Source organism: Hevea brasiliensis, unplaced genomic scaffold (genome assembly GCF_030052815.1).
Source record: "Hevea brasiliensis isolate MT/VB/25A 57/8 unplaced genomic scaffold, ASM3005281v1 Scaf1, whole genome shotgun sequence".
Lineage (NCBI taxonomy): Eukaryota > Viridiplantae > Streptophyta > Magnoliopsida > Malpighiales > Euphorbiaceae > Hevea > Hevea brasiliensis.
Window position 1 is genome coordinate 5,006,966 of NW_026614585.1, and position 26,203 is coordinate 5,033,168.

A 26,203-nucleotide genomic window follows, 5' to 3' on the forward strand; every position below is an offset into this window, starting at 1 on the left:
TATCACTTGTTTATTTTTATTTTTTATTTTTTTTTCAGGACGGCTTCGTATTAATCTATATCCTCTTCTTTTTAAGCTGGATGGCAGTGCACTTGGTAGTCTACTCAAGCGACTCAAATGTAAGAACTTATCTACTTTGTGTGGAAACTTCAGGGGATATTTGTAGATTATTAAGAATACAATTCTGGAAAAAAAAATGCTTAAACATAGAAAATAAAGAAAAAAATTTTCAATAAAAAAACTGAAAAAACAATTTTTTTAAGGCAAATTTTTAAAATTTCGGCAAATCCATAAAAATTAAACGGGTTTAAGCTAGCAAGATGTTTTTTTTTTTTTACAATAAACTGAGTTTTTGAAAATAGATAAAGAAGGAAAAAAAATTTTTTTAACTAAATAAGAAGAGAGCCTTTTCTTACCTAATTTTTTTTTATAAAAAAATTGAATTTATTAAAAGTAAATAAAGAAAAAAAGCAAAGATTAATCGTTAATTATTATTTAAATTAAAAAAATTTTCTTGTTTAAATTTAATTTAGAATAAATTCAAAATATAAAATATATTGTGGGACTCGTTTAAAGCTAAGAATTTCCCCTGGATTAAATTTAAAGTTAGAAATCAAGCATGGAGAGAGAGAGAGAGAGAGAAGCGGCGTGAATTATGTCCATTCTTATATACAAGTGCAAAACACTACCAACAAGAACGTGTTACGGATACAAGAAGAAACTTTGAATTATTATTATTTTTTATGTCTAACAAGGAGCAGTAAAAAAAAAAAGAAAAAAAAAAAGCAAACATGGTGAATATAAGAGGATAATGTAAGGTTATGCAAAATGGAGTGTGTAGAATTGATTCCGATGCCGTGTGAAAGACATACTCATAAAAATCAATCAAACTTGCTTTTTCTGCTCTCTTCTTCTTCAATCAATTAAGCCAAAATCCAATCTCCCAAATCCAAAATATAAAGTCCCCAACAATTGTTTCATAACACTCATAAGAAGTGAGAAATTTTTTTTCCAGTCACCAAGCTATTGCCTCATCTATTTCCTCCTCTACAGCAAACTCAGTAGCACTTCTAGACATAAACCTAATAATCTCCTTCTATAGTGGTGTCAATCTGGTGCAGTAGCTCCTTTGTTAGTTTGTTTATTTATGGTTTTGGGACATCTTTGCTGTCGGGGATTTGTCTCATCTTGCTTCTTCTCTTGACACATATATTCAATTTTGATAAGGAAGGGCTTTTTTTAGTGATTTTTTCTTTTAACCCAATCAAAAAGATATGATGAGCTGAAAATTTCAACAAAAATTTACTCAACTATGTATAATTTGTGAGTTTAGAGGGTGTTTTTTATGGAAGGATTCACAAAATTCTTAAATTTTTGGTTGTTTTCCAGGCTTATTGATAGTGGGGATGATGATTAGTTTAAGGAGGATAAATGGATTTGAGTTTGATTTAGAAATAAGTACAAATCAGTTGTTTTATTTGTGCGTTGTGTGGGTTATTATTTTTTATTTAATAATATAATTTAATATATATATTTTTATATTTTATATTTTAATAATTATATTATAAAATGTTAATAATAAGGTTTTTAATTAATTATAATTTATTTCAAATGTTAATAAATAAATAAATTGATTAGTATATTAGTTATTATTATTTTTAAATTATTTGACATGTACAAATAAAAACAATAAATAAGGTAAAATGCATGGCTATTTTTTAAATATCATTATTAAAATCTTAAAATTTTAAATATAATAAGAAATGTTTTTAAAAAATAAATGCTTAAATTTTACAAATATAATTTTTTTAGTGATTAATTATTTAAATATAAATATGTATATATTATTATAACTTTTAAAAAATCACTCTTTTTTAATTTAATAAAAATGTAGCTAAAAATGGTTAATTTTTAAAAATATTATCAATAAAAATTTAAAAATTTAAAAATTTTTAAAAAATATTGTAAAAAGAATTTTAAATAACTATTAAGATATTTATGTGAGATGCAATTTTAGTAGTTTAAAATAAAAAAGTTTTAGATGAAAAGTTAATATTTAATGTGAGAAGTTAATTATTACCTAACAAAATAGACACATGCTCTATTTTTAGGCATCTTTATTTTGATTAGGTGTGTATGCATAATTTTTTAATAATAAAGCATTTTTTTTAATTTGATAAAAATGATGTTAAAAATGTTAATTTTTAGAGATATTATGATTAGTAGAAATTTAAAATTTTAAAAATTTTAAAAAATTTAGGAAAAAGAATTTTAAATAATTAATAATATTTTTATATGAGATAAGATTTTAATAGTTGAAATTTAAAAAGGTTTAGATAAAAAATTAATTTTTAATGTGAGTAATTAATTATTGTATAACATAATATACAAAATAAAAATAAAAATATGTGCCAGATGGCATTTTTTAAGCACCTTTATTTGATCAGGTGACAACGCTAGCATAATGCTATTTTTAAGACTTAATATATATATATACATAACCATGCATATTGTGGTTCATCTAGCATTTTTGTTAGGGTTTATCGCTAACATAGAACTTGTTTTTGTCGATATAGGGGAACCGGCTCTCTATACTCGCTTGAGGACTAATATGGGTGAGTAATTTTTCTTTTTATCTTAGCTTTGCTTTGTTTACTTATTTATATCATGACTTTTCACTCTCAAATGATTTTTTTAGGACAACAAAATAGAGAGGAATCACAAATGCAACGTGGATTTGTTTAGTAGTATTGTTGCATTATGTCATTATAAAAATATTAATCACAAAATTATTATGTTGAAATATTGCTTATCTATTTGATAATAAAATTAAGAAAAAATAATTTATTATATATTTAGTTAAAACTTCCCTTTAAAATGTTATGATCAAAATATTTAAAACGAATATATAATCGTACATATAATATTTTAGTTTTTTTTTAAAATATATTTACATCCTGTGTTCAACAATTAATAAATTACACAAAAAAAGAAAAAATTAGAAGAAAAAAAAATCAAAGGCCATTCTTCATTTTCTTTCTTAGGCAATTAAATTACATGCAAATGCAAGTATAAACTTTTTATTTCCTTTTTCAAATTTTTTTTATTAAATCTACAAATTAATATATATTTTATCTAAAATTAAACTTCTAAATGAAAAAAAATTAAGTCCATTCAAAATTGTTGGAAGAGACATCAAATAAGAAAAAGGAAAAGTACACTTTAGTAAATTGTATTATAGCACTTTTAGTTTTCAAGACTTGTACTTTGTTTTGTAGCAAACAAGTACATGTAATTTTGCATTGTTAGGTGGTGCTAACCTGGCATATTGACATCAACTCCACGTCAGCTCTGTGTCTAATGTCAGTGCCATAGCAGTAATTTTTTCCTTATTTGCAACAGGCTATCCTAAATTGGAAAAAAAAAAAAAGGCAAAAGTTTAAGCCTTGAATGATAAAAGTGCAAAATTCCAAAAGTACATAGAAAAAATTTAGGAAAGAGAGTGAGATGGAGAGAGATAAAAAAAAAAAAAAAAGAAAGAGAATGAGGAATAGGAGAGAAAGAGTTAGAGAAAGATACGAACATAAAGAGAGACACGGGAAAGAGAGAGACAGAATGGGAGAGATGTGGGGAGGGAGAGAGACACTAGAGAGAGGCATGGGAAATAGAGAGACAGAGTTGGAGAGATATGGGGAAAGAGAGAGAGAGAGAGAGAGGCTCTCTCTCAATTTGTCTCTCTCTTTCTATTCATGTCTCTCTCTATCACTTTCTCTCTCATGCCTCCTTGTCTTTCCTAATTTTTTTTTATCTCTCTCCATCTCCATCTCTTTCCTAAGGCACTGTATTAAGCATAGAATTTAGGTGAAGTTGACGTCAACATGCTAAGTCAACACCACATCAGCGATATGTAATACCAATAGCACTTTGTCCTTAAAGTATAAACAACATGAAAGTATATATCCTTATTTGCAACAAAATAAAGTATATGTCCTAAAAACTAAAATTGATATAGTATAGCATATTAAAGTGTACTTTTCACCAAAAAATATTATTTCTGCCACTAGGTGCTCCATCATCTCTTAGGTGAGACTTGTTATTGCATTTGATGGCAATTAATGGATTTGATAATGCAATGCTCCGATTTGTCCAATTCCTGGTCTCTTCCTTATTGTTGAGAATCGCCATTTGCATGTTATCTCCAACCCAATTTCTTCTATTGAAATTCGAAATGCTCTTTTTCACATGCATCCTTAGAAAGCCTTGGGAATTGATGGGCTTAATGCTAGCTTCTAGCAGAGGTATTGGGGTATAGTTGGGGAGGACGTTTATGGTGAAATAGGATGTTCAAAGGAGGTGTTGTGGAAAGGGCGATGAATACTACGTTGATTACCCTTATTCCTAAAGTTCCCAATCTAGATTCTTTTGCTCAGTTTAGATCTATTAGTGTATGTACTATTATTTATAAAATTATTCCAAAGTGTTGGATAATAGATTGAAGTTGCTACCAATTTTGATTGATCCTACTCAAACGAGCTTTGTGCAAAGTACGATAATTACTGATAATATTATTAGGCCCAGGAAGTGGTTCATTCTATGCATTGTAAGGTTGGTTGGAAGGGTTATATGGCTATAAAGGTGGACCTCGAGAAGAGCTATGATAGAGTATGATGGGCTTTTTTTGTTTGATACTCCTGTGGAGGTTGGTCTACCTATGAAGTTTGTAAATTGCATTATGAGCTGTGTTTCTTTCTGTTCAATGAGGGTTTTATGGAATGGTGGGATAATTGAGGGAGTCCACTAGGGGGCTTCTTTAAGAGATTCCTTATCTCCATATTTTTTTTGTTCTATATATGGGAAGGCTGGCCATGGAATTCAGGAGGTTGTTTAGCATAAGGCTTGGAGACCTATTAAGTTATGTAGAAATGGTCTTGCTCTCACTCATCTATTTTGTAGTGGTAAAATTGTATTTAGCTTAAGTTTGTAGGAATTATTTAACATATATAAACTCAAAACTGTTGCTTAGACTTTTGGTAAACAACAAATTGGAAAAGCATCATTTTTTTATGCTTCTCATAACCTTGGTTAATGTGGACTAAATCCTAGGTTTAAAAAATTAACCAAATAGATTTGAAATGTTTATTCTTTTTTTAATCAAAATTGGCTTTTCTCCTATGAAACTCAATATCAAATGGAGCTTTAGTTAGTCAGCTTAGGTTAGTTACAAGTCAATAGGTCATTAGTTGGTAAAAGAATTTTTTTTTTCCCTCTCTCTCTCTCTCTCTACCTTGTGTGTTTTGGCTTGGTTTTTTTACTTGCATATACATTCTCTATAATGAAGCAATTCATTCTCAAAGATCAGTAACTACTCTAAATTTAAAGATTTCATGGTATATGAGTAGGTTTTAAGAAATTGATTTTTCTTTTTCTTTCTTCCTCAATTGTTCAATCTCACTATTAAAGTAGTAGATAAACTTGAATGCAAACATCAATGGAAGAACATACTGTTACTAGTCGGAGAACAAGAATAAACACAAAGCATTAAAAATGATAATCAACAAATTTTGTCAAGAGATAGTGAGATCAAAGAGAGATGGACATGCTACTTTGACCAGTTGTTCTTTTGATAGAGAAGAACCTTAACTACACTGTAGAATCAGATTTCTTAAAGTTAAAAAAGGCCATGAAGAATATGAGAATAAGGAGAGCTTGCGGCCCATATGGTATCCCTATAGAAGAATGGAAATGAAGGTTGAAGTAGTTTAGCTAACCAAGTTATTCAATGGCATACTATAATCTAGAAAAATACCAAATGAGTAGAGAAAAAACACATTGGTTCCCATCTTTAAGAACATATGTTTTGAAAGTTATAATTAGATTTCTTTCGGTTATATTAATTACACTTGTTTTAGATTTGAATTGTTTATTTTTTTTTTTCAACCTTAAATTTGAGATAAAATGGATAGATGATCAAACCAAAAAAAAAAGTTAATGATGTGAATTAGAAGTATAAGTAGAGACCGAGAAACTCTAAAAATTAAGATAATAACATTAGATATATTATTTAATTATTAAATATTTTATTTTTTTATGAATTATAAATATTTTTCTATCAATACAAGCTTGGTAAAATTAATGAAAATATTAAAAATTATCGAACACAATAATCAAATTGAAGGGATTGGCAAAAATTAATAATGAGCAAAAGATTTGAATTATTTTTGTGAATTGATGAATTTAGTTGTTTTAGTTAAATTTATTGCTAAATTTGAATGTAATATGTAAGATTTAGGATCAAATTAATAAAATCAAAAGATATGGTTAAAGCTGAAAAAAACATACAAAAGTTTGAAATCTTTTTTTTTATCATTTAACTGTTTTTAAATAAAAATATTTTTCTTTTAAATGCCATATAGATAAATATTTAAAATATAGAGTACCAAATGCATGTTATATATATATATATATATATATATATATATATATATATATATATATATATATATATATATTTGTTAAAATCAAAATTAAAAGATTTATATTATCAATAAGAATATTATAAAAAAGTTATTTTACATTAGTCGATTAGTAGATTTGCAAATTGGTGTAAAAGACTTGGAGGCAAAGCATAGAGTATCATATAGGGAAGCCTCTTCTCAATGTTAGCCAAATATGATAATAAAATAATAGATAATCAAACTATTAGTTGGAGGTGTGATGACACTATTTCTAAGGATAATTTTGATACAAGCCATTATTTTTTAGAATTTAAGAATTTATAGAATTATAAATAAATTTTAAAAATTGAGTCTAATAATTTTTAAAAGAAATAATAAAAATAATAGAGTAAAATAAAAAAAATATTGAAAAAAAAATGAGAAGAGAAGAAATGGCTTTTGGTGATGTAAAGAAATGGCATTTGGAGCTATCTATTTACAAGCAAATAAATGAAATCTAATTAGATCAAAATATAATTAAATTATTTAAAAGAAAAAGGTTTCCGAATAAACGGCCACAGTGCAGTTTGAAAAACAATGGCCATAACATATAATTATTATTTTCTTTAAATTATTTTTAGATAACTACAACAATCAATTGTTGAGCAAAAATTTGAAACTCACCACTTTGATTAACTTAATTAATATGAATTTTCGTCCTAAAAAGAAATAATTTTCACTTAAAAATTAAATTAACAAAAAATGATTTTTTAACAAAAAATAATATTTTAATTCAAATAATTTAAAATTACTAAATCTGAATTTATCTGAAAAAAACATAATCGAAATAATCTATAATTCAAAATAATCTAAATCTATATGATCTGAACCCGCACCCGCAGGATGTATCATTTCACCAGGTCCAGGCTTAATGCAATTGATGTATTCATGTAAATATTATTCAACTTATTGAAGTATCTTTATAGTTTGATTAATAATAGAATTATGTGACATTCGTGCACTTAACTCTAATGAAAATAGTAATTCACGTAAATGTTATATTGTTTGGTTTAATTTTTTGTGGGTTTATTACTTCCGGGTTGGATAGAGTAAAGGTGGTGATGAAGATAAAAAACAAAGTCCAAATTCCTAAAGGTGGGTTTCATGAAGCAAAGATTTAAGAAAACAAGGCTTGAAATTGTAAATTTGTTTGTGTTTTTATAATTTCATCTTTTTTATTTTAATTTTTTATAATTAATTTTAATTATGTTCAATTAATTAAAATTTGTTATTATTAATTAAGAATAATTATATCTTTATATGTATCACTTCTTACGGGGTTTTTTTTTTTTTTTTTTTAACACCTTTGTACAGGTTTTAAGGGTTGTGTATTGGGCCTCCTTCGTTATCTTCTTGTTATTTTCGGTAAGATTTTCAATTTCTCGACTTACAGTTGAAGAATTTTTCTACTATATTTTGCCATAAAACATTAAAGATAAATCGGCATAAGATTTTTCTATTGAAGGTGTAAGGTTTTTATATCTCTTCAGTGTGTCTTAATAGAGGCGAATTTGGGACAAAACCGGACAAAACTGTTTTTAATTTTTCTCCATTTTAGGTTAAATTTATAGAGACGTATAGAAAAATTATTATATGTTTCTCTGCTAAAACTGTTTCTAGAGTTGGAAAATTTTGAATGTAGCTATTAGCTTGTTTTGTATTTGGTAGAAAACAATTATAACAATTAAGACTTAATCTCAAATTAGGTGGAGTCAATTATATAGATTCTTTTTTGTCATATAGCTTTGTTTGAGACGAACCTTGCATCAATATTAAAGAATTGTAAATCTTTTGGTACTACTTTCATTCATGTTATTTTAGGTATCCTTTTTTTCTCCTCACTATTTCCACTATTAATTTATCACATTTCTGCATAAGAGCATTTGATTCTCTGTGTTAGACATGATCAAATCATTTTAAACGATACTATCTCATTTTATCTCCAAAGTCTGCTACATGCACTCTTTGGTGAATTTAGTCATTTGTAAACTTATCCATTTTCATAATACCAAATATCTCCATCTTAATATTTGCATCTCTACCACTCTCATCTTATGGATATGTTGTACATTAAATGACCAACACTCACTCCCATACAATATACCTAGCTTGACCTCAATTCTATAGAGCTTACCTTTCACTTTGTCAGGGATTTTATGATCGCATAGCACACCTATCACAATACTCCTCCATTTCGTTTATCTTCTTTTAATCCTATGAGTTGCATCCTTGTTTGTTACTATGTTTTTTGGATGATAAAACCTAAATACTTGAGTTGATTTCACTTAAATAGAAAAACTCCACCCAATCAAATATCCCCTTCATTCTTTTTTCTAGGGCTAAACTTGCAATGCATATATTCCATCTTCCTTCTACTTAGCCGAAAAACTTACTCTCAAGAGTCCTTATCCACAAAGCCAACTTTTAATTAAATTCTTCACTAGTCTCATCCACTAAGACAAAATCATCTACAAATAACATGTACCATGGAATATCATTTTGAATATGACTAGTTAACCCATCCATAATTGAATTAAACATGCATGGACTCAAAGCCAATCCTTAATGTAAACTCACTGAGCTTGTTTGTATCTCTTCCCACTGTTCTTACAATTATAATAGGCCCCTCATACATGTCCTTGATGACATTTATATATTTGAGATCAACTCCCCTCTTTCCAAGCACCCATTAAAGAACTTCCCTTGATACTCGATCATATACCTTTTCTAGGTCTATGAATAGCATGTAGAGATCCTTTTTCCTCTCCCTATAAATTTTCATTAATCTTCTTAACAAAAAGATAGGCTATGTTTTAATCTACCAGACATAAAGTCAAACTGGTTCTTTGATACATTAGTAGTATCTCTAAGTCTACATCCAATCACTCTTTCCCATAACTTCACTGTGTGACTCATCAGTTAAATGCACCAATGGTTAGTGCAACTTTTCTTAAAGATAGGAATCAAAGTGCCCTTCCTTCATTCATTTGTTTTCTTCTTAGATTTAGTATGCCATTAAATATCTTGGTAGCCAAGCTACTCCAACCTCCCCAAGGTACTTCAATACTTCTATAGAGATACCATGTGGGCTACAAGCTTTCTTGATCTTAATATTCTTCATGGTCTCTTTTACTTTAACAGACTTAATTTTATGACTGTAGTTGAGGTTCTTTTCTATCAAAGGAACATTAGGGTTTGTAAAGTCATCCTCGTTGCTCACATTGAACAACTTATCAAAGTAGCATATCCATCTCTCTTTGATCTTACTATCTCCTAACAAAATTTGTTTATTATGATCTTTAATGCACTTGACCTAATTTAGATCCCTACCTCTCTTTTCCTTTAGTCGTGCTAGCATATACATCTCCTTCTCCTCCTCCTATGCCCTTAACTTTTAGTACAAATTGACTAGAGATTTACCATGAGCCTCACTAACTGCTTTGTTATATTCTCTCCTTGAAAACTTTTATTTCTCAAAGGCAACCCCATCTTTTGTCGTACATAACTTTTTATACAATTCTCTTTTCATCGTAATGTTTTTTCAAATGATTTCACTCCACTACCAAGACTCTTGTGAGTGTGGTCCTTAGCCTTTGGATAGACCTAGTATATCTTTGACTACTTTCTTAATGCAATTCACCATCGCCCTTCATGCTGTATGAATGTTATCATCTAAATTTTTTACACATTTTATCAATAAATTCTCCTTAAAAGCTAATTGGTTCATGCCTTTTAGGTTCTAGCATTGAGGTTTATATTGCATAAATCTCTTTTCATTTTTCATTTTGCTTATAATGACCCAGCTAGGGGGCTATTACTGACATTAGGGAACTTATCAGCTTTAGGCTATTGGAACCCGTAGCAAATCTAAAACTTGTTAAAAACATCACTTTATTTCATATTGATATATAACTTAAGCAACTCAGTCACTACTATACTTTAGCGTTCATTTTGTATCATAAAGCATTTCATTTAAAAGAGGCTTTAAATTTGAGCCTTCTCAAAACATTCATGAATGCTAGAGTATAATCCATCTATTCATACATAATTCATAAAAAAAGTACTTTAGATTTCAAAGGAAACATAAACATTACTGAACATTAAATTTTACATAGCTTGCTTTAAAAAAGCCAAGCATAGCAAGCTAAGTCTTCAATTATACATGTCCAAAAAACTAAACTAAAAAATGCATTTGCTAATGATTTATAGTTTTCTAACAACTTTTGCTGCTATCTCTAATGACCAAACTAATAGTTGCAATATTTACATATTGTTAAATTCATGCACATGAAATGCAATAAGGCATATGAGTTTCAATACACAAAGAATTAACATAAGATAAATTTATCGCTAGTGATTTCCCAAAATCAAGTGCCCGACTCATAAAGATGCTCATCGGGACTTCCACTTATCACATATTATATTCCAATATGCCTGGCTCATAAAAATGCTCCTTAGGGCTTCCTTTATCATAAACAGTGTGCCACGGTCATGGATGAAAACTTACTTCTTGCAGAGTTTCCACAACCGTCATTACCATAGCCCAATGTCTAGGTTCGGGATAGTGGGTAAGTAAGAGGAAGGTGTTAGGTACCCCTTACGCCTGGTCTAACTTCGTTAATTCGAGTGCTAGTCCTCTACTAATGTTTCTAGAAGTCTTGTTTACTATTCCTTTATTAAACTTTATCCTAAAAAATGCAATTCTAATCCTACACATGCAAGTAATTCACAAAAAGGTTATTGTTTACACACAATTTTCATGCACAAGTAATTCCTATCTATGGGGTTGCTAATTATTTAAATGATATTTACCAGATGACTAAAATTAATTTATTATTGAGAATTTAATTTACAAATAAATTCAATTTCAAATAACCCTACTTTTCTATTTAACCTAATTAATTAATTTTCTCCAAATTACCCTAAAGATAATTGAACTAAGACAATTATGTACATGTGTAATTTATTCTAATATCACATAAGGCCCAAACAATCACAACCTAATAAAGATTTCTAACATGCAAATTTATTTTACAATTACCAAGTGTTAAATTAAATTTATTTTACATGCCAATGTTAGTTTAATTTACAAACAAGATTAATTTTAATTTACAAAGTATTTATTTAAATTAATTACATGCAAAAGTCAGTTAAATTAAAAATAAAGTTAATTTTAATTTACTAGATAAAAATTCTATTATTACTACAATTTTATGCCAATGGTTATTCGAGGAGTTTAGAGCTACTTACCTATTGGTAAATGCAGTAGGTATTGAGGTAAGCTACCCTTAAAAAAGGGTCTTCTCTTCTAGTATGGTAATGATATCCCTGGCTTATTCCCGTTTAGCTCCACATAAGTTCCACGCAAATGCCCTCTTTGGTACTTACCTTAGGGCTACTTACCAATTTTGTTTGTAATAAAAAAAATAAAGAAACTAAAGAAAATAAAAGAAATAAAGAAAATATTAATAACAATTTACATTGGATTCTAACTCTAGTCTCCTAAAGGGTTAAGATTCCTAATTATTTACAATTACCTAATGGTCTAAGTCTTCTAACATGATCCAAACACTTCATAACACTTATTGAATTAAAAGAACACAGAAAAATAGATCAAATATCAATTAAAACCCAAGAAAATATAAGAACATGCATAAATATACAATTTCCAAATTCTGGCAGATTGACGGTAGCAAGAAATTTGATTTTTTAAAAATAGTTAGACATTCCTAAAAATCATAAAAGAAAATTACAGAAGACAGCCTACATATCATACAAGATCATAAAATTTATAAATCAAACAAAACACTAGCCGAATGGTCTACATAAATCATAACTTTTCTAAGTGACAGAATCGTACTACTTTTTTGTAAAATTTATAACTCATTAACCACAACAGATATGAATGCAAAACTAATTGGAAAATATTCATAAGATTCTGAAATTAATTTTAGACACTAGATTTACACAAAAATATCAAGAAACAAGGGAGATATGGGCTCCACAAGTCGGGTATCTTGTAAATCAGATTTTACAGGAATCCTAACTTCAAATAGCCATATCTTACAAAATACAAAAGCTTTTTCAGTGATTATTGAGCCTAAAATTAATAGAATTTCGTGAAGAATAGGAATATAATTTTCCTAAAATTTTTATAGATTCAGAAAATAACAAAAAATAATAAAAATGGAAGAGACCGAAAACTGAATATGTGCAGAATTGTTTATCCCCTCAAATTAAACATGATTACATGATCTATATGAATATATAAGATAAATTAAAAACAATGAATATAGAATTAAACATTACATGGCATAGATCTTGAAAAGAAGATAAAAGAACTAACCTTTAAGAAATATCGCTAGAAAGAAAGAAGAACTAAAAGAATTTTTGTTATTTTTCTCTTTAATTTTTTTTTCTTCTCCTCCGCTCTTTTTTTTTTTTTTTTCTCTTTTTCCTCCTTTTTTATTTTTTATCAGTGGGGTATTTATAGGGTTTTGGGAGAGAGGTGTGATAGGGTTTGGAGTTCTAGGGTGATAAAGTTTAGATAACTTAAACAACTAGGATTGCAGAATTTGGGTGAGACTGAGATATGGATGAAGCGTTTCAACCAATAGGAAGAGAGGGGTAAGGGAAGACACCAATAGAAAGTGAGGAAGAGGTGTGGTAGGGTTTGAAGTCCTAGTGTGATAAGGTTCAGACAACTTCAACAACTGGGATTGAGGAATTTGGGTGAGACTGAGATATGGGTGAGGTGTTCCAACCAATAGGAAGAGAGGAAAAGGGGGTGGCACCAATAGGGAGTGAGGAATAGAGTGGGGCCAATGGGGGAGAGAGAGTTTGTATAGGAGAGGGATAGAGAGAAAGATATTTTTCTTATTTTAATTTTCAAAAAATAAATTAAATGGGTCCCATTTAAAATTCCTAACTAGGCTTTCTTAGGCCCATGGAGCCCAATTAAACTTAATTAGATCCATTTAAGAACTACCCATATTAAATTTAAACAAAACAAAATTTTATTTAAATTTAATTAAATTAATTTCCCCAAAACTTTATTATTATTTTTTTTTTCAAGATCATGCCACGGAATTAATAATTCAGCTCCATGCCTCCAATTACATTTTACAGTCATATAATTTTTCATCATCGGGTTTGCCACGGCCTTAATGCACATACTCATCACAAAATAAGGGTCTACACTATGCTATCATGACCAAACTCTATAGGCCAGACTGACACTAGGACTTGGGCCACATAAAGCCTTCGAAACTCGCAGTAAGTCTTACTGCTTCCAAACCCATGATTAGACCCAATTTCAAAGCCTAACAAACAAAACAAAATTACATAAAGTATTATAAAATAATTTGGGCTAACTCAACCCAATGACTATAAAAAATCCACAACTAGGGGAGCACGACTCAACTGTGAAACCTAACATGCACAAATCATTTAATGTCATTAATTTTCATTAATTAATACAATATATATATATATATATACACACACACACACATACACTGGTATCACAACAGAATTCTAATAATTAAATAAATAGATAAATATATAAATAAATAAACACAATAAAAACTACTTACTAAGAAGTACCACAACCTGTAGAGAAAAATGCAGGTTAGACACAAAAAATAAACTTACTCTTCCTGTAACCTGGGAAAAATATTTGAATAGGAATGATGTTCGACTCAAAGAATTTAGATATTGATTATAGATTTAATTTTTATAACTACCTTAAACTAGTATAATTTTATTATGAAATACACATCCATCACATATAACTAATAATTCATTCAATATTCACACAAGAAAATAATTTGGATCTGCACATGCACTCAGTGTATCACATAAATACATAAATATGGGGGCTGATCTGCTATATAGCTTTCTTAATCCAAATCCCACTAGTGAACTTAACTCAATTCGGACTTTCGCTTAAATTCAAGTGCGGAGGCCGGCGAGATCAACTCAAAGCCATGCCTCACCCTAACTTTCCATATCCATAAGGACCAGGTTCTAGTGAGACTAGCTCAAGTCGTGACTACTCATCCAATCTATATCCATCATATACCATATATATATATATATATATATATATATATATATATATATATATATATATATATATATATATATATAACAAAAAGCTCTAATTTATTCTCAGGGCGGTAATCATAGACAAATAACAACAATTTAATATCCAGCAGCCAAAATGCCCCTAATATACATTAACTACTTATGTGCATAATTAAATATTTATAAAATGCATGAGCATGTCAGATACATAATTAATATTATAATTACAAAAATAATCAATATCTAACTCATAAACTGGTTGACTCGACTGTAGCTGATCTGGCTAGAAGGAGAAGGTGGCTAGCCCCAATCACCTATATAGACATGATAATCTCTACCAAAAGAATGACTACAATTAATAATTAGTTTAAACTATAGAAACAAGAATAATTTCTAAAGTCGTGCTGAAATTTGGGTAGAATTTCCCCTACAATTGGACCTATGCAATTGGACCTAACTTCCCTGCAATAAAACTTAAAAATCATAACACACAAGGCCTCAGGCCCACATCAACAATCATAACATGTCCATCCGGGGCCTACAAGAAACCTAATTTAGCTCCAAATCTCCAATCTACAGCTTAGGTCCCTAACTCCTCTACAGTCCAAAAAAAACTTTCAACCCTTCAAAAATTATGAAAATATTCCTAGAGGTCCTTTACATTGTCCTTGTATTAATTAAATTTACTTTACTTAATTTTACTAAGTTAGGAATATTTTATAGATTAATTAGCTAGCTTAACCAAGGTAAAAACTGCACAACTTGAGTTTAAGACTACATTTACACATTCTGCTACCTGAAGTGTGTGTGGAACATTTGAAAATGTTGGAAATGACTGTAAACATGACAACCTGGGATGGCCCGCCAAGTGTCCAGACCGGCTCGAAAATTTTGTCTCGAGCACCGATGAGCTATTGCCAATCCAATCACACCCAAATAAAGCCCACAAATAGTTAATAATTATCATATAATTATTTTTAATTTTACAAGAATAAAAAAGGCTAAATCTTATTATTAACCAAGTAGCTAGTTGGTTAGATTTTTTTTTCTCTTTTTTTTTTCTTTTCTTACCAAATCTTATTATTATTATATATAAAAATAACACTTTTAACTTTTAATTACATATATTTCATTAAAATGCTTTTACCAAATCTCTAATCAAAATTATATTAAAGTATTATCAGTGCTTTCTAATAAACTCCTTAATAAATTATATTAAAATAACTAAATAATAATAATAAGGTTAAGCACAACTTAATATTACATAATATAATTTATTAATTATAAACTAGATCAACTTATTGGTCAATCATCTTACTTTGAAATGAATTTTTTTTAATTAATTACACAATATTAAAATAATATCAATATTTATAAAAATTCTATTATAAAAAAAAAAAATCAAGGTATTACACCACATCCTCAGAGAACCATCCTCTTTCTTTACAAACAATACCAAAGAACCCTAGGGAGAGGTACTTGGTCTGATGAACCATTTGTCTACAAGATCCTGCAACTGCTCCTTTAACTATTTTAATTTTACAGGAGTCATTCTATAAGAAGGAATAGAAATAGGTCAAGTACAGGTACTAGATCAATCTCAAAATCTATCTCCCTTTCAGGTGGCAACCCAAGTAATTCTTGTATGAAAACATGTAAGAACTCTCTCACCATTAAAACTGACTTCAATTCGGCTCCTTTCCCACTGACTTCCTTGACATGAGTTAGGAACCCTCTACATCTTTTTCTGAGCATTTTTTAGGTTTGTAATGCAGAAATCATCCCTTTTACTACTAGTGCTTGATCTCCTTGAAACTGCTTCTAACCTATTTTGTCTCGTAAATTTTACTACCTTATTCCTATGGTCTAAGGTAGCATAATTAGCTAAGAGTCGATCCATCTCTAGAATGACATCAAGATCTATCAACTCTAAAATCACAAGTTCAACTAGAAAGCATATGTCCTCAACCAATAGGAAAGAGTAACAAATCATCTCTGTCATTGAAGGGTCACACTTGGGTCCATTAACCAACAAAGGGCACTCTAATATTGAAACAATCAATCTTAATCTTAATCTTTGGAGTATATCACGGGTAACAAAAGAATGTGAAGCACCTAGATCAATTAAAACATGCACACTTAAGCTTCCTATATTAATTTTACCTAATACCACTATGTTGAAGTGTTTACTTCCTACTGTGTCATTGTAAGATTCAAGCCGATGCTATATAACCCTTTCCTTGAGAACCTACTATGAAGGAAGAAGCCCCTCTTCCTCTTCCTTGTCCTCTACCTTGATAGAAAACCATGGAAATTTGTCTTGTAGCTGGTTGAGCTACACTACCTTACATTGCTTATTGTTGTGAGAAAACCCTTTCCATGTTGAGACACTCCCCAACCATATGTCTTTCTTGGCAACACCAGTAACATTCAAATGTCTCGAATTTATAGGGTCCCCTATCGGGTTTTCCATATCTCATGCATCTCGATGTATCTGAACCTGAACTAAACCCACTTCCCATTCTAAGACTAGACTTGATCCTACTCTAAAACTTATTCTTCCTCTATTTTCTAGCAAACTTCCCCCTTTTTTCCTTTTTTGTTCCGGATGAAGAAGTGGCTTTAGTCTGGTGACTGAACCTTCCCACATCTATGGCTTTAAGGATAAAAGATTATTTAGTCTTATAACTTTTAAGGTCCATTATTCCTTCAATGATAGCTCTAGCCTCAATTATCCGTGTGACATCTATTATGGTATGGAAGTCATAGTTTTCTATAGCCAAAATTAGTGAGGAGTAGCGTGAGTGTCATCTTTATGTGTACAATTTAGCTTTCTTTTTATTGGTGTCATACTTATGCCCCAGAAATTGTAGAAGGTCCACAAACTTTTCTATATACTCATCCACACTCATTTTGGCTATTTGCCATAGCTGCTTAAACTCTACCACTTTTAATTCTCTGGAGCTTTTTAGAAAAGCCCAGTTGGTAAATTCTACAATGAACTATTGCCAGGTCATGCTGTCTACCTTGCTAATAATATAGGTCCTATATTACTGCTTAGCTAACTTACACTTCGGTATAAGTCAGCCATCCGAATGGCTCTACAATCACTAGCCTTCAATTCATTTGTGATAGTCTTAACTGTCTTAATGTACTTAAAAGGATCATCTCCTACCTTGTTCTTGGGTGCATCCAACTTCAGGTATTCTATCATCTTAGCCTTGCATTTATTACCTTGACTAGCCTCTTGAGTTTAAACTGTTGGAGCTACAGATAGTGGTACTTACCCTCCTAAAACTCCCTCTATGGGGTTCTAGGTCCCCCTGGCAGTTGAAGGGTTCTGGGGGTACTGTTGGGGAACATATATAGGGTAAGGGTTAAACTGTAGAAAGATAAATGGGCAAGGCATGAAAGAAGAGTGCTAAGGATAACCTATAAACCCAGTGTTTCTAGTGCTTCCTTATTGTAAATTATTATACCCAAACCCATACTCTTGACCTTGGGATGGTGAGACACATATTCTGATTCATTCCCCTCCTTTACATTTATATCTTCCACCCATACCAAAAAGGCCAAGGTCCTCATACTACTATTAAGACTCATGAGGACCCTTTTTAGCATCCCTGACATTCTAGGTGCATTAGACATATCTCTACTAACCTCTAAAGACTATTTAGGCCTTTTAAGGACTCTCCCTTACCAGTTCTACTTGATCTACCCTTAGTAGCGAGAATAGCGAGTAGTGTTCCAATGCCCTCATTTTCAAGTAGTGCACCGGTCAATCATGAAGACTGTCTTGAGCCTCGCATCTTTTGAAAGCAAACAGGAAATGTTCAACATGCATAAGGTTCATGTGAAATCACATGAATAAAAAACATAGCATGAAACATAAACACATCATATCATATAAGACCAATTCTAATGACATATTTTTCCTAATTTAACACACTTTATTTCTTTTCATTACTTGGTCTTACTAGCATTTAGGTCTTTTTATCTAAGCTATAGTTCTAATACCACCTTTGTAATGACCCAACTAGGGCGTTGTTACCAGCGTTAGGGAATAAGCCAGTTAAGGCTGCCAGAACCCAGAGCAAGCATAAAACCTATTAAAGCATCACTTTATTCTATATTGACATATAACTCAAGCAACTCAGTCAATACTATGCTTTAGTATTCATTTTGTATCATAAAGCATTTTATTCAAAAGTGGCTCTAAATTTGAGCCTTTTCATAACATTCATGAATGCTAGAGTATAGTCTATCCATTCATATATAATTCATAAAAGAATGCAAAGGGAAACATTTACAATTGGACTTACCAACCATATTTCAATATGCTCAACTCATAAAGATACTCCTCAGGACTTCCTTTATCATAAACGGTGTGCCAAAGGCTTATTAGGCCTCACTTGGACTTACCAACCACATATTATGCATGATCATATCATACACATAAACATCATGGGAAAATTTGTAGGTAATGTCTATCGATGCATTTATAATTATGCACTAATGCAACATTTTCATGCTCTAGATACATACACCCTAATAAAATGAGAAATGATGCATGTGGATACTCATATATTGAACTTGCAGATAATTAAATTCATAGTTATTTTTTAGGGTCAGTTTTACTCACCTCTTGTAGCATAAGACACACCAAAAATGTATAGTTTTACTCACATCTGCGGTTCTTAAGGTCATTAAAGTTCGATCCCATAAAAGACGAAGTGTAGTGAGCTATCTGGATCTCTTCGACTTTATACCTACATCCTACTATCAATTCTAGGTCAATTAGGTACAAGAAAACAAGTTTTGGAGCCTTGAAAATAAAAGAGAAAAGCTGCTAGTAGAAGTAACTTCGACTACTAAGGTAAGGGACGTCAAAAGCTAGAAAAGCCACTGAGAAATAGAAGTAACTTCGATAGCTGAAGGTTCAACTTTTGGTTGCTAAGCCTAGAAATTTCCAGATTCTCACTTTAAACTTGCGCACTTAATTAGCTCCAATTAAGCAAACTTAACCACGTATAGATCCAAAAACATGATTTGAAACAACGAGCACAATTATACCTGTACTAATAACCCTAAAAAGATTGAAATTATGATATGCATCAATCAAACCCCAATTTTGCTTAAAAAAACATGAAATTTTAATTCTTTTACTCCAAAATCTTGAAATTTCTAAATCTTCAAATGCAATAAGAGTTGTTGCATTCTATTCCCATTTCTAATGCACTAGGAACTCAAGAAACTAAAAAGAACTAACATGCACTTCCTAATTAACAAAACCCATTTAAAATTGAAATGTTTTCCGCTTTAATCAAAACCCATTAGACTCAATCTCTTTGAGAAGTTAAAACCTTGCTTTTTACTTTGCTCAATCATATTATTTCAAACCATCAAGGGAAAATTCATTTCAAAACCACACATTTAAGAGAAAAATGCTTACATTTTTAAAGCTTTGACTCCTACACCCTAATGGTATGAACTTTCCCTTGGCATAACTTTAACTCTTACTTAAATTCTAACACAAAATTCATTTAAACTTGTCAAGATCTAACTTAAAAAGAGAAAGCATGGAAGAAAGCTGAAATTTGGAGTGTCAACTATACCTAAATAGAGAAAAATGAAGAGTTCCTCTCAATTTTCACCTATTTTGGCCCTTTATATACCCGCGGTGAAAGAGGGACTTGGGCAGCCAAAAGAGAAGCTTTCAGTAATCGAAAGTCCTTCTATCCCCTTTTCCATTTTTAACTCTAAAACTTCAAGTCCTAACTTACTAAGCCCTCTATCATAACACTTATAACACACTTAAAGCTCTTACTACTATTTTCACCATCCTCAAAACCCTAAGTCTCATCAGAATTTCAATGTTTATAAGAATTTCAGAATTGGAAACTTGGTGGATGTTACACTACTCTTTAACTTAACATCTAAAACAACTAACCTGTGCTAAGTAGTTAAAGCCTTATTAAGGATAATTTTGCAATTCTGACATAAAGTTTTGTACCTTTTCAAGTGAGGACAGCCTATTTGGTTATGATTACCTCCACTTTTAAAGGTAATCAAGTGTGATTCCCTTTGGTGTTTGCCAAAACAATATCATAAGGTAAAGCAAAATCTAGAATAGTTTTCCCTTCCTCATTCATACTACCATATCCAAAGCCTCCATGCACCTATTCAAAATCATCATTGCTACTAGCCATATGTCCATTCAAATATCTTCCAACAAAATACTCATAATCATTGAAAATCCCTTCAACCAAAGCATCCATTTCATCTCAAAACTTGCTTTTACATTCCTCTTACAAACCTATTTAAGGTACATACATGCTAATAGTGATAATAGTCTGTTTAATCAACACTAATTTCAAGGAGATATTTCTATCACCAAATCTTTTCACTTCCACCACCTTATCTTTAAGTCCTAGTTCTACTAAGATTCATGGTTCTATTATGATTCCTACCCCATTTTAATTCTTCTCAACCTCGGTGTAACATAACTTATAACTCATATCACCAATCTCAGTCGCCTTTTCTCTCTTCCACTTTTTTTTCTTGAAGACAATATATGTTAACACTCCTCTTCATAAAATCCACAATCTCCATTAACTTAATTTATAGTCAATGATCCTATATTCTAACTACCTATGTGAACGCTACACTCCTGGACTAGCTTTTTTATCTGCACTCATCCGTCAAGATGCGAACATGCTTTTTTTTTTTATGCCACATCCTAGTACTAATTTGATAGGATTAGCTTCTTTACCCCCACTTGTCCACATGCAGGAACCTCCATGCCTATACTCCAATTCACCCAGGCAACAATGTGTCAAAAAATGTTGAAAGTAGAAAAGGCACTAAAATTTATTTTATGTTAAATTTGGCACTAAATTCTTATGTCACATTATTTAAAAAAGTACTGGATTACAGTGAAAAAGAGTATTGGGGATATTAAATAATTAAATAGTCACTTACAAGCTATGAATTGAAGGTGGATTTAAATTCATATTCAAACAAAAAAAACATAAAAAAAAATAAATATAATGTGAAATTCAAATAACTAGTCATTTCAAATCATAATCAGGAAAAACATTTCTTCATTTTAATTCTCATTTATCCAAATAAAATTTAAAATTTTATGAAATCCATTTATATTGAACATACTCTTCTAAATAAACCCATCTTGCGTGGAAATAAGTGCAAGGCACATCTTCCTTTGAGCAATATGCTAATTTCCATATTGTTACAATTGATGTTTCCTCTCACTTCTGTTTTATATATTTTTGTGCACAGTGTTGTGTCGTGCTGCCTTATTCCTGGGTGGGGTTATTTTGGCTGTCCTATTTTTTATAAATATATGGCGAAGGAGGCATTTATCTGAATATGGTATAGTTGAAGAATTTTTGCGAAGTCATAATAATCTTATGCCAGTTAGATATACTTATTCAGATATCAAAAAGATCACTAATTGTTTCAAACACAAGTTGGGTGAAGGAGGTTATGGCTCTGTATATAAAGGAAAACTTCGCAGTGGTTATTTTGCAGCAATAAAAATGTTGGGTAAATCTAAAGCTAATGGTCAAGAATTCATTAATGAAGTGGCTACAATTGGAAGAATTCACCATGTTAATGTAGTGAGGCTCATTGGATTTTGTGCTGAAGGATCTAAACGAGCTCTTATATATGAATTTATGCCTAATGGATCTCTAGATAAATACATATTTTCTCAAGAAGGTGGCATCACAATAAGCATTGAGAAAATGTATGATATTTCTCTCGGAGTAGCTCGTGGCATTGAATATCTACATCGAGGTTGTAACATGCAAATTTTGCATTTCGATATCAAACCACACAACATTCTTCTTGATGAAAATTTCATTCCAAAAGTTTCAGATTTTGGATTGGCAAAGTTATATCCAACAGATAATAGTATTGTGTCTCTCACAGCAGCAAGAGGAACAATAGGTTACATGGCTCCGGAGTTGATATATAAAAGTATTGGAAGCATCTCTTACAAAGCAGATGTCTATAGTTTTGGAAAGTTATTGATGGAAATGGCTGGTAGAAGGAAGAATTTCAATGCATCTGATAAGCATTGGAGCCAAATATACTATCCTTCATGGGTTTATGACCAATTCAATGAAGGAAAGGACATAGAAATTGGAGATGCAACAGAAGAGGAAAGGAAAATAACAAAAAAGATGATTGTAGTAGCATTGTGGTGTATTCAATTGAGGCCTAGTGATCGTCCTTCAATGCATAAAGTTGTAGAAATGCTTGAAAGTGAAATTGAATGCATAGAAATGCCTCCAAAACCTACTTTCTATCCACAAGAGATGCCAAAAGAAGATTTTGAAATCAAAGCAAGCAAAGAGTTATCAAATATACCACAAAGTTATTTAAATTCTATTAGTTGGATGTTGAATGGACGTTGAATTGTGTATTTTCATAAATATTAGCCATAGAATTTTATTAAAAAATAAAATTGTATTTATATTTGAATAGAGAATGTTTATGTCAAAATTTTCTCATATATATGAACTTTTTTCTCTCTTCTCTTTTCTATTTATCTTTGAAATTTCCTAAGTTTTACTGAATTGCTCACTCTTCGTAATTTATATTAATTTGTACTATAAATAACAATAAAAGAACGTAATATTGTTATGTGCCTGATTGAATTTACCTTGGCGAATACTAATCAATGTTTCCTTAATGATAATTAAATTATTAAGATAATCACTTAATAAGATATTGTCTTTTAAGTGATAAGGCTTTACATGAAACAACGAAGGCACACTAAGATTTAGAAGCTCTATAGAAGAAAAAAAAAAAATCGACTTTGTGTTTTTTTAAATTTATCCTATTCTTTTAATTTTATTAATTTTAACTTAAACTATAAAATTAATAATAAATTATCCAATTTAACCGATGGTGCATATTTAAAACTTGCAAATTATCTTAATAAAATGATTTCTATTTATACTAACTAGCTTTAACTTAATAATACTTTTTCTTTATATTTATTTTATTTCAATTTCTATATTCTGCTAAATTTTTAAGCTACATTTTTATATTCATCTCATGCATTTAAATAAACTAATTTTATAGAATGCGCGTTTCATGTTGTTTGTACCCATTGTAAATACTCATAATTTAATTTTTTTATTTATAATTTTCTATTAATTTTTAATATATTATAACAATAATAATTAAATTAATAATAAATTAAGATGTGATTTATTTAATTAAATATTAATGTAAAATAAATTATTTATAAAAATTTTAATTTACAAGATTAGTTCCCTCAACAATCATGTCTTACTGTATTTATGCATGTTCCTCAAAGAGTTACCAATAAATGTAAAAAATAAACTCGATATATAACACACATCAGAATATGTTCGAATCATTTTATAAGTCTCACTCTAGCATAACAATTATTGCTGATTATAAGGCATGGACAAAACAGTTCATTAAAAGAAAAGTATAAAGCTCAAAAAAATACCCAATGCTTTCATTATAATAAAATGGCAACAGTCGGTACCATAATAAAAGTATAGCCTAATGGGCAACAATGAAATGCAAAATGTTTGCCCTGGGTATGGTACCTCAAATATTTAATTAAGTAGATATTTCATTTATTATATTCAAATTAAAAATAATATTATAAAAGTCCTAATTATTTATTTAAAAAAATAATTTATTAAATATATAGGTTAATGTATATTAAACGGTTAACACAAAAAACTAAAAAAATTATAAGAGTTAGTGGGAAAGTATAGGAGGAAGTGCATAATTATTGGCTATATACATTTAATCATTCTTAATAAACAAAATAGATATATTGCTCGAGTAAAATAAATCCCAATCAATTAAGAGTATATAAATGGGAAACAATTAAAAAAAAAAAAGAAAAATTGTATTATTATTATTATTATTATTATTATTATTATTATTATTAGAAAAGTCTATAGAGACTTGTATTTGGAAAAAAAAAATCTAACTGACTTGCTTTTTTTAATTTTTATTTTAATTAAAATTTTAAGTTACTAGAATTTTAAATAAAAAGACTTGTAATGGAAAATTTACTTTTTATTTTACTTTTATTTTAATAATTATTATCTTAACATTGTAACGATTTGTTTATTTTTCAAGTTTTAACTTTAATTAACGCCAACCTACATGTAAATAAGTTTTCTTCCCTTCTATTTCGTCATTTCAAAACTTAATTACCTCAAATATGAAATAATCATTAAAGCAACAATGCAATATTGGGTGAAAATGGTTAGGATCAATTAAATCAAAACTAGAAAATAAATAACCAAATGTGAGAGCAAATTAGAGAACAACAAAATCATCATCACAATACAACATTTATTTTGTCATGGAATATGCAATAAAATTAGCCTCTCTTGGAATCTTTTCTTGTTAGTCATGTTGAAAAATGCCGATGTGCTTTTCATTAAGAATATCTTCATCTTTGAATTTTTTTCCAATTTCCACACATATCTTCTCCTTGTATGCATTCCATTGGAAATGCATTGTTAGCATCTGTTTATTTATAGCATCATCCTCTGGGAGGGCAAGTCTTGCTGGTGCCCTTGTCCAAATGGGGAGCAAAAATAAACCGAATCATATATTGAACTAGGGGAAACTAATCACTAAATGCGCCTTTTGGTGGATTAGCCAAGAGAGTTGAAAAAACTCTGGGATTAAGAGTGCTCGCTTGAGAGAAATTCTAGCATATGTGACCTCTTGTGAAGTTCTCCATTCCACCTATGAGACAAAACCGTGATGCTCAAGATGAGATAGGTTAAAGCAGATAATTCCTCTAGTGGTTGGAGACGGGGCATTACACGACCATCCAACTTCTCAATGCCAAAGAAGCATTTAGTATCTCATGTTGTAACCAACTACTTTCTTCAAAAGATATTAAATGCTTTTCATCAAAATTTTTAAGCTTATCCAAGTTAATGAAATATACATCCTCAACCCTTTACATAATTGATATGCCACATCACACCTCAAGCACCAAATTTCATCGGAATTTTATTTGCAATAGAATTGCCAAAAATTAAAAATTTTTCTGAATTGTCAAAATTAAAAAAACGTGATAAAATCACAAAGATATGTGTATTAATTTATCAATATAGTCCATAATATTTTTTTTTATATCAATTGCATCCAACAAACTTACTGTGTATTAATTTATTATATTTTGGATGAACCAACATCAATATAAATCTTACATTAATTATTAGACTCCTTCAATGAACTCACCTCTAAAGTCTTTTTGATATTACTTTTTTTTTTTTTTTTCCTTTGAGACGAATCTAGAATAATTTTAATCGCTAAAGATCAAATTCAAGCATATAATATATATATAATAGCAGTTCGTAATCTTTATATATCTAGCAACGTATATATAATTAAATTTAAATATTGTAATAACACAACAGTATATAAATATTTTTATATAATGATTTTTTTACAAATAAGAATTTTAAATTTATATAAAAATTAAAATTAATTCAAATAATAATATTAAAAATAAAATAAATAATGAATAATATTTTTGGAAATCTCAATTGTTCCTCCTCCTTCATACATTTATA

The 26,203-nt window shown here is 29.7% G+C and overlaps 1 protein-coding gene across 1 annotated transcript; it reads left to right on the top strand.

Moving 5' to 3' along the window:
- Positions 1 to 44: 44 nt before the first annotated feature.
- Positions 45 to 23,145, top strand: LOC131176337 (rust resistance kinase Lr10-like). The gene is made up of 4 exons (XM_058141410.1): positions 45 to 119; positions 2,577 to 2,615; positions 7,809 to 7,859; positions 21,882 to 23,145. The coding sequence occupies exons 2-4, from the start codon at positions 2,612 to 2,614 to the stop codon at positions 23,021 to 23,023; spliced, it is 1,197 nt and encodes a 398-aa protein (XP_057997393.1). The 5' UTR covers positions 45 to 119; positions 2,577 to 2,611; the 3' UTR covers positions 23,024 to 23,145.
- The last annotated feature ends 3,058 nt before the right edge of the window (positions 23,146 to 26,203 follow it).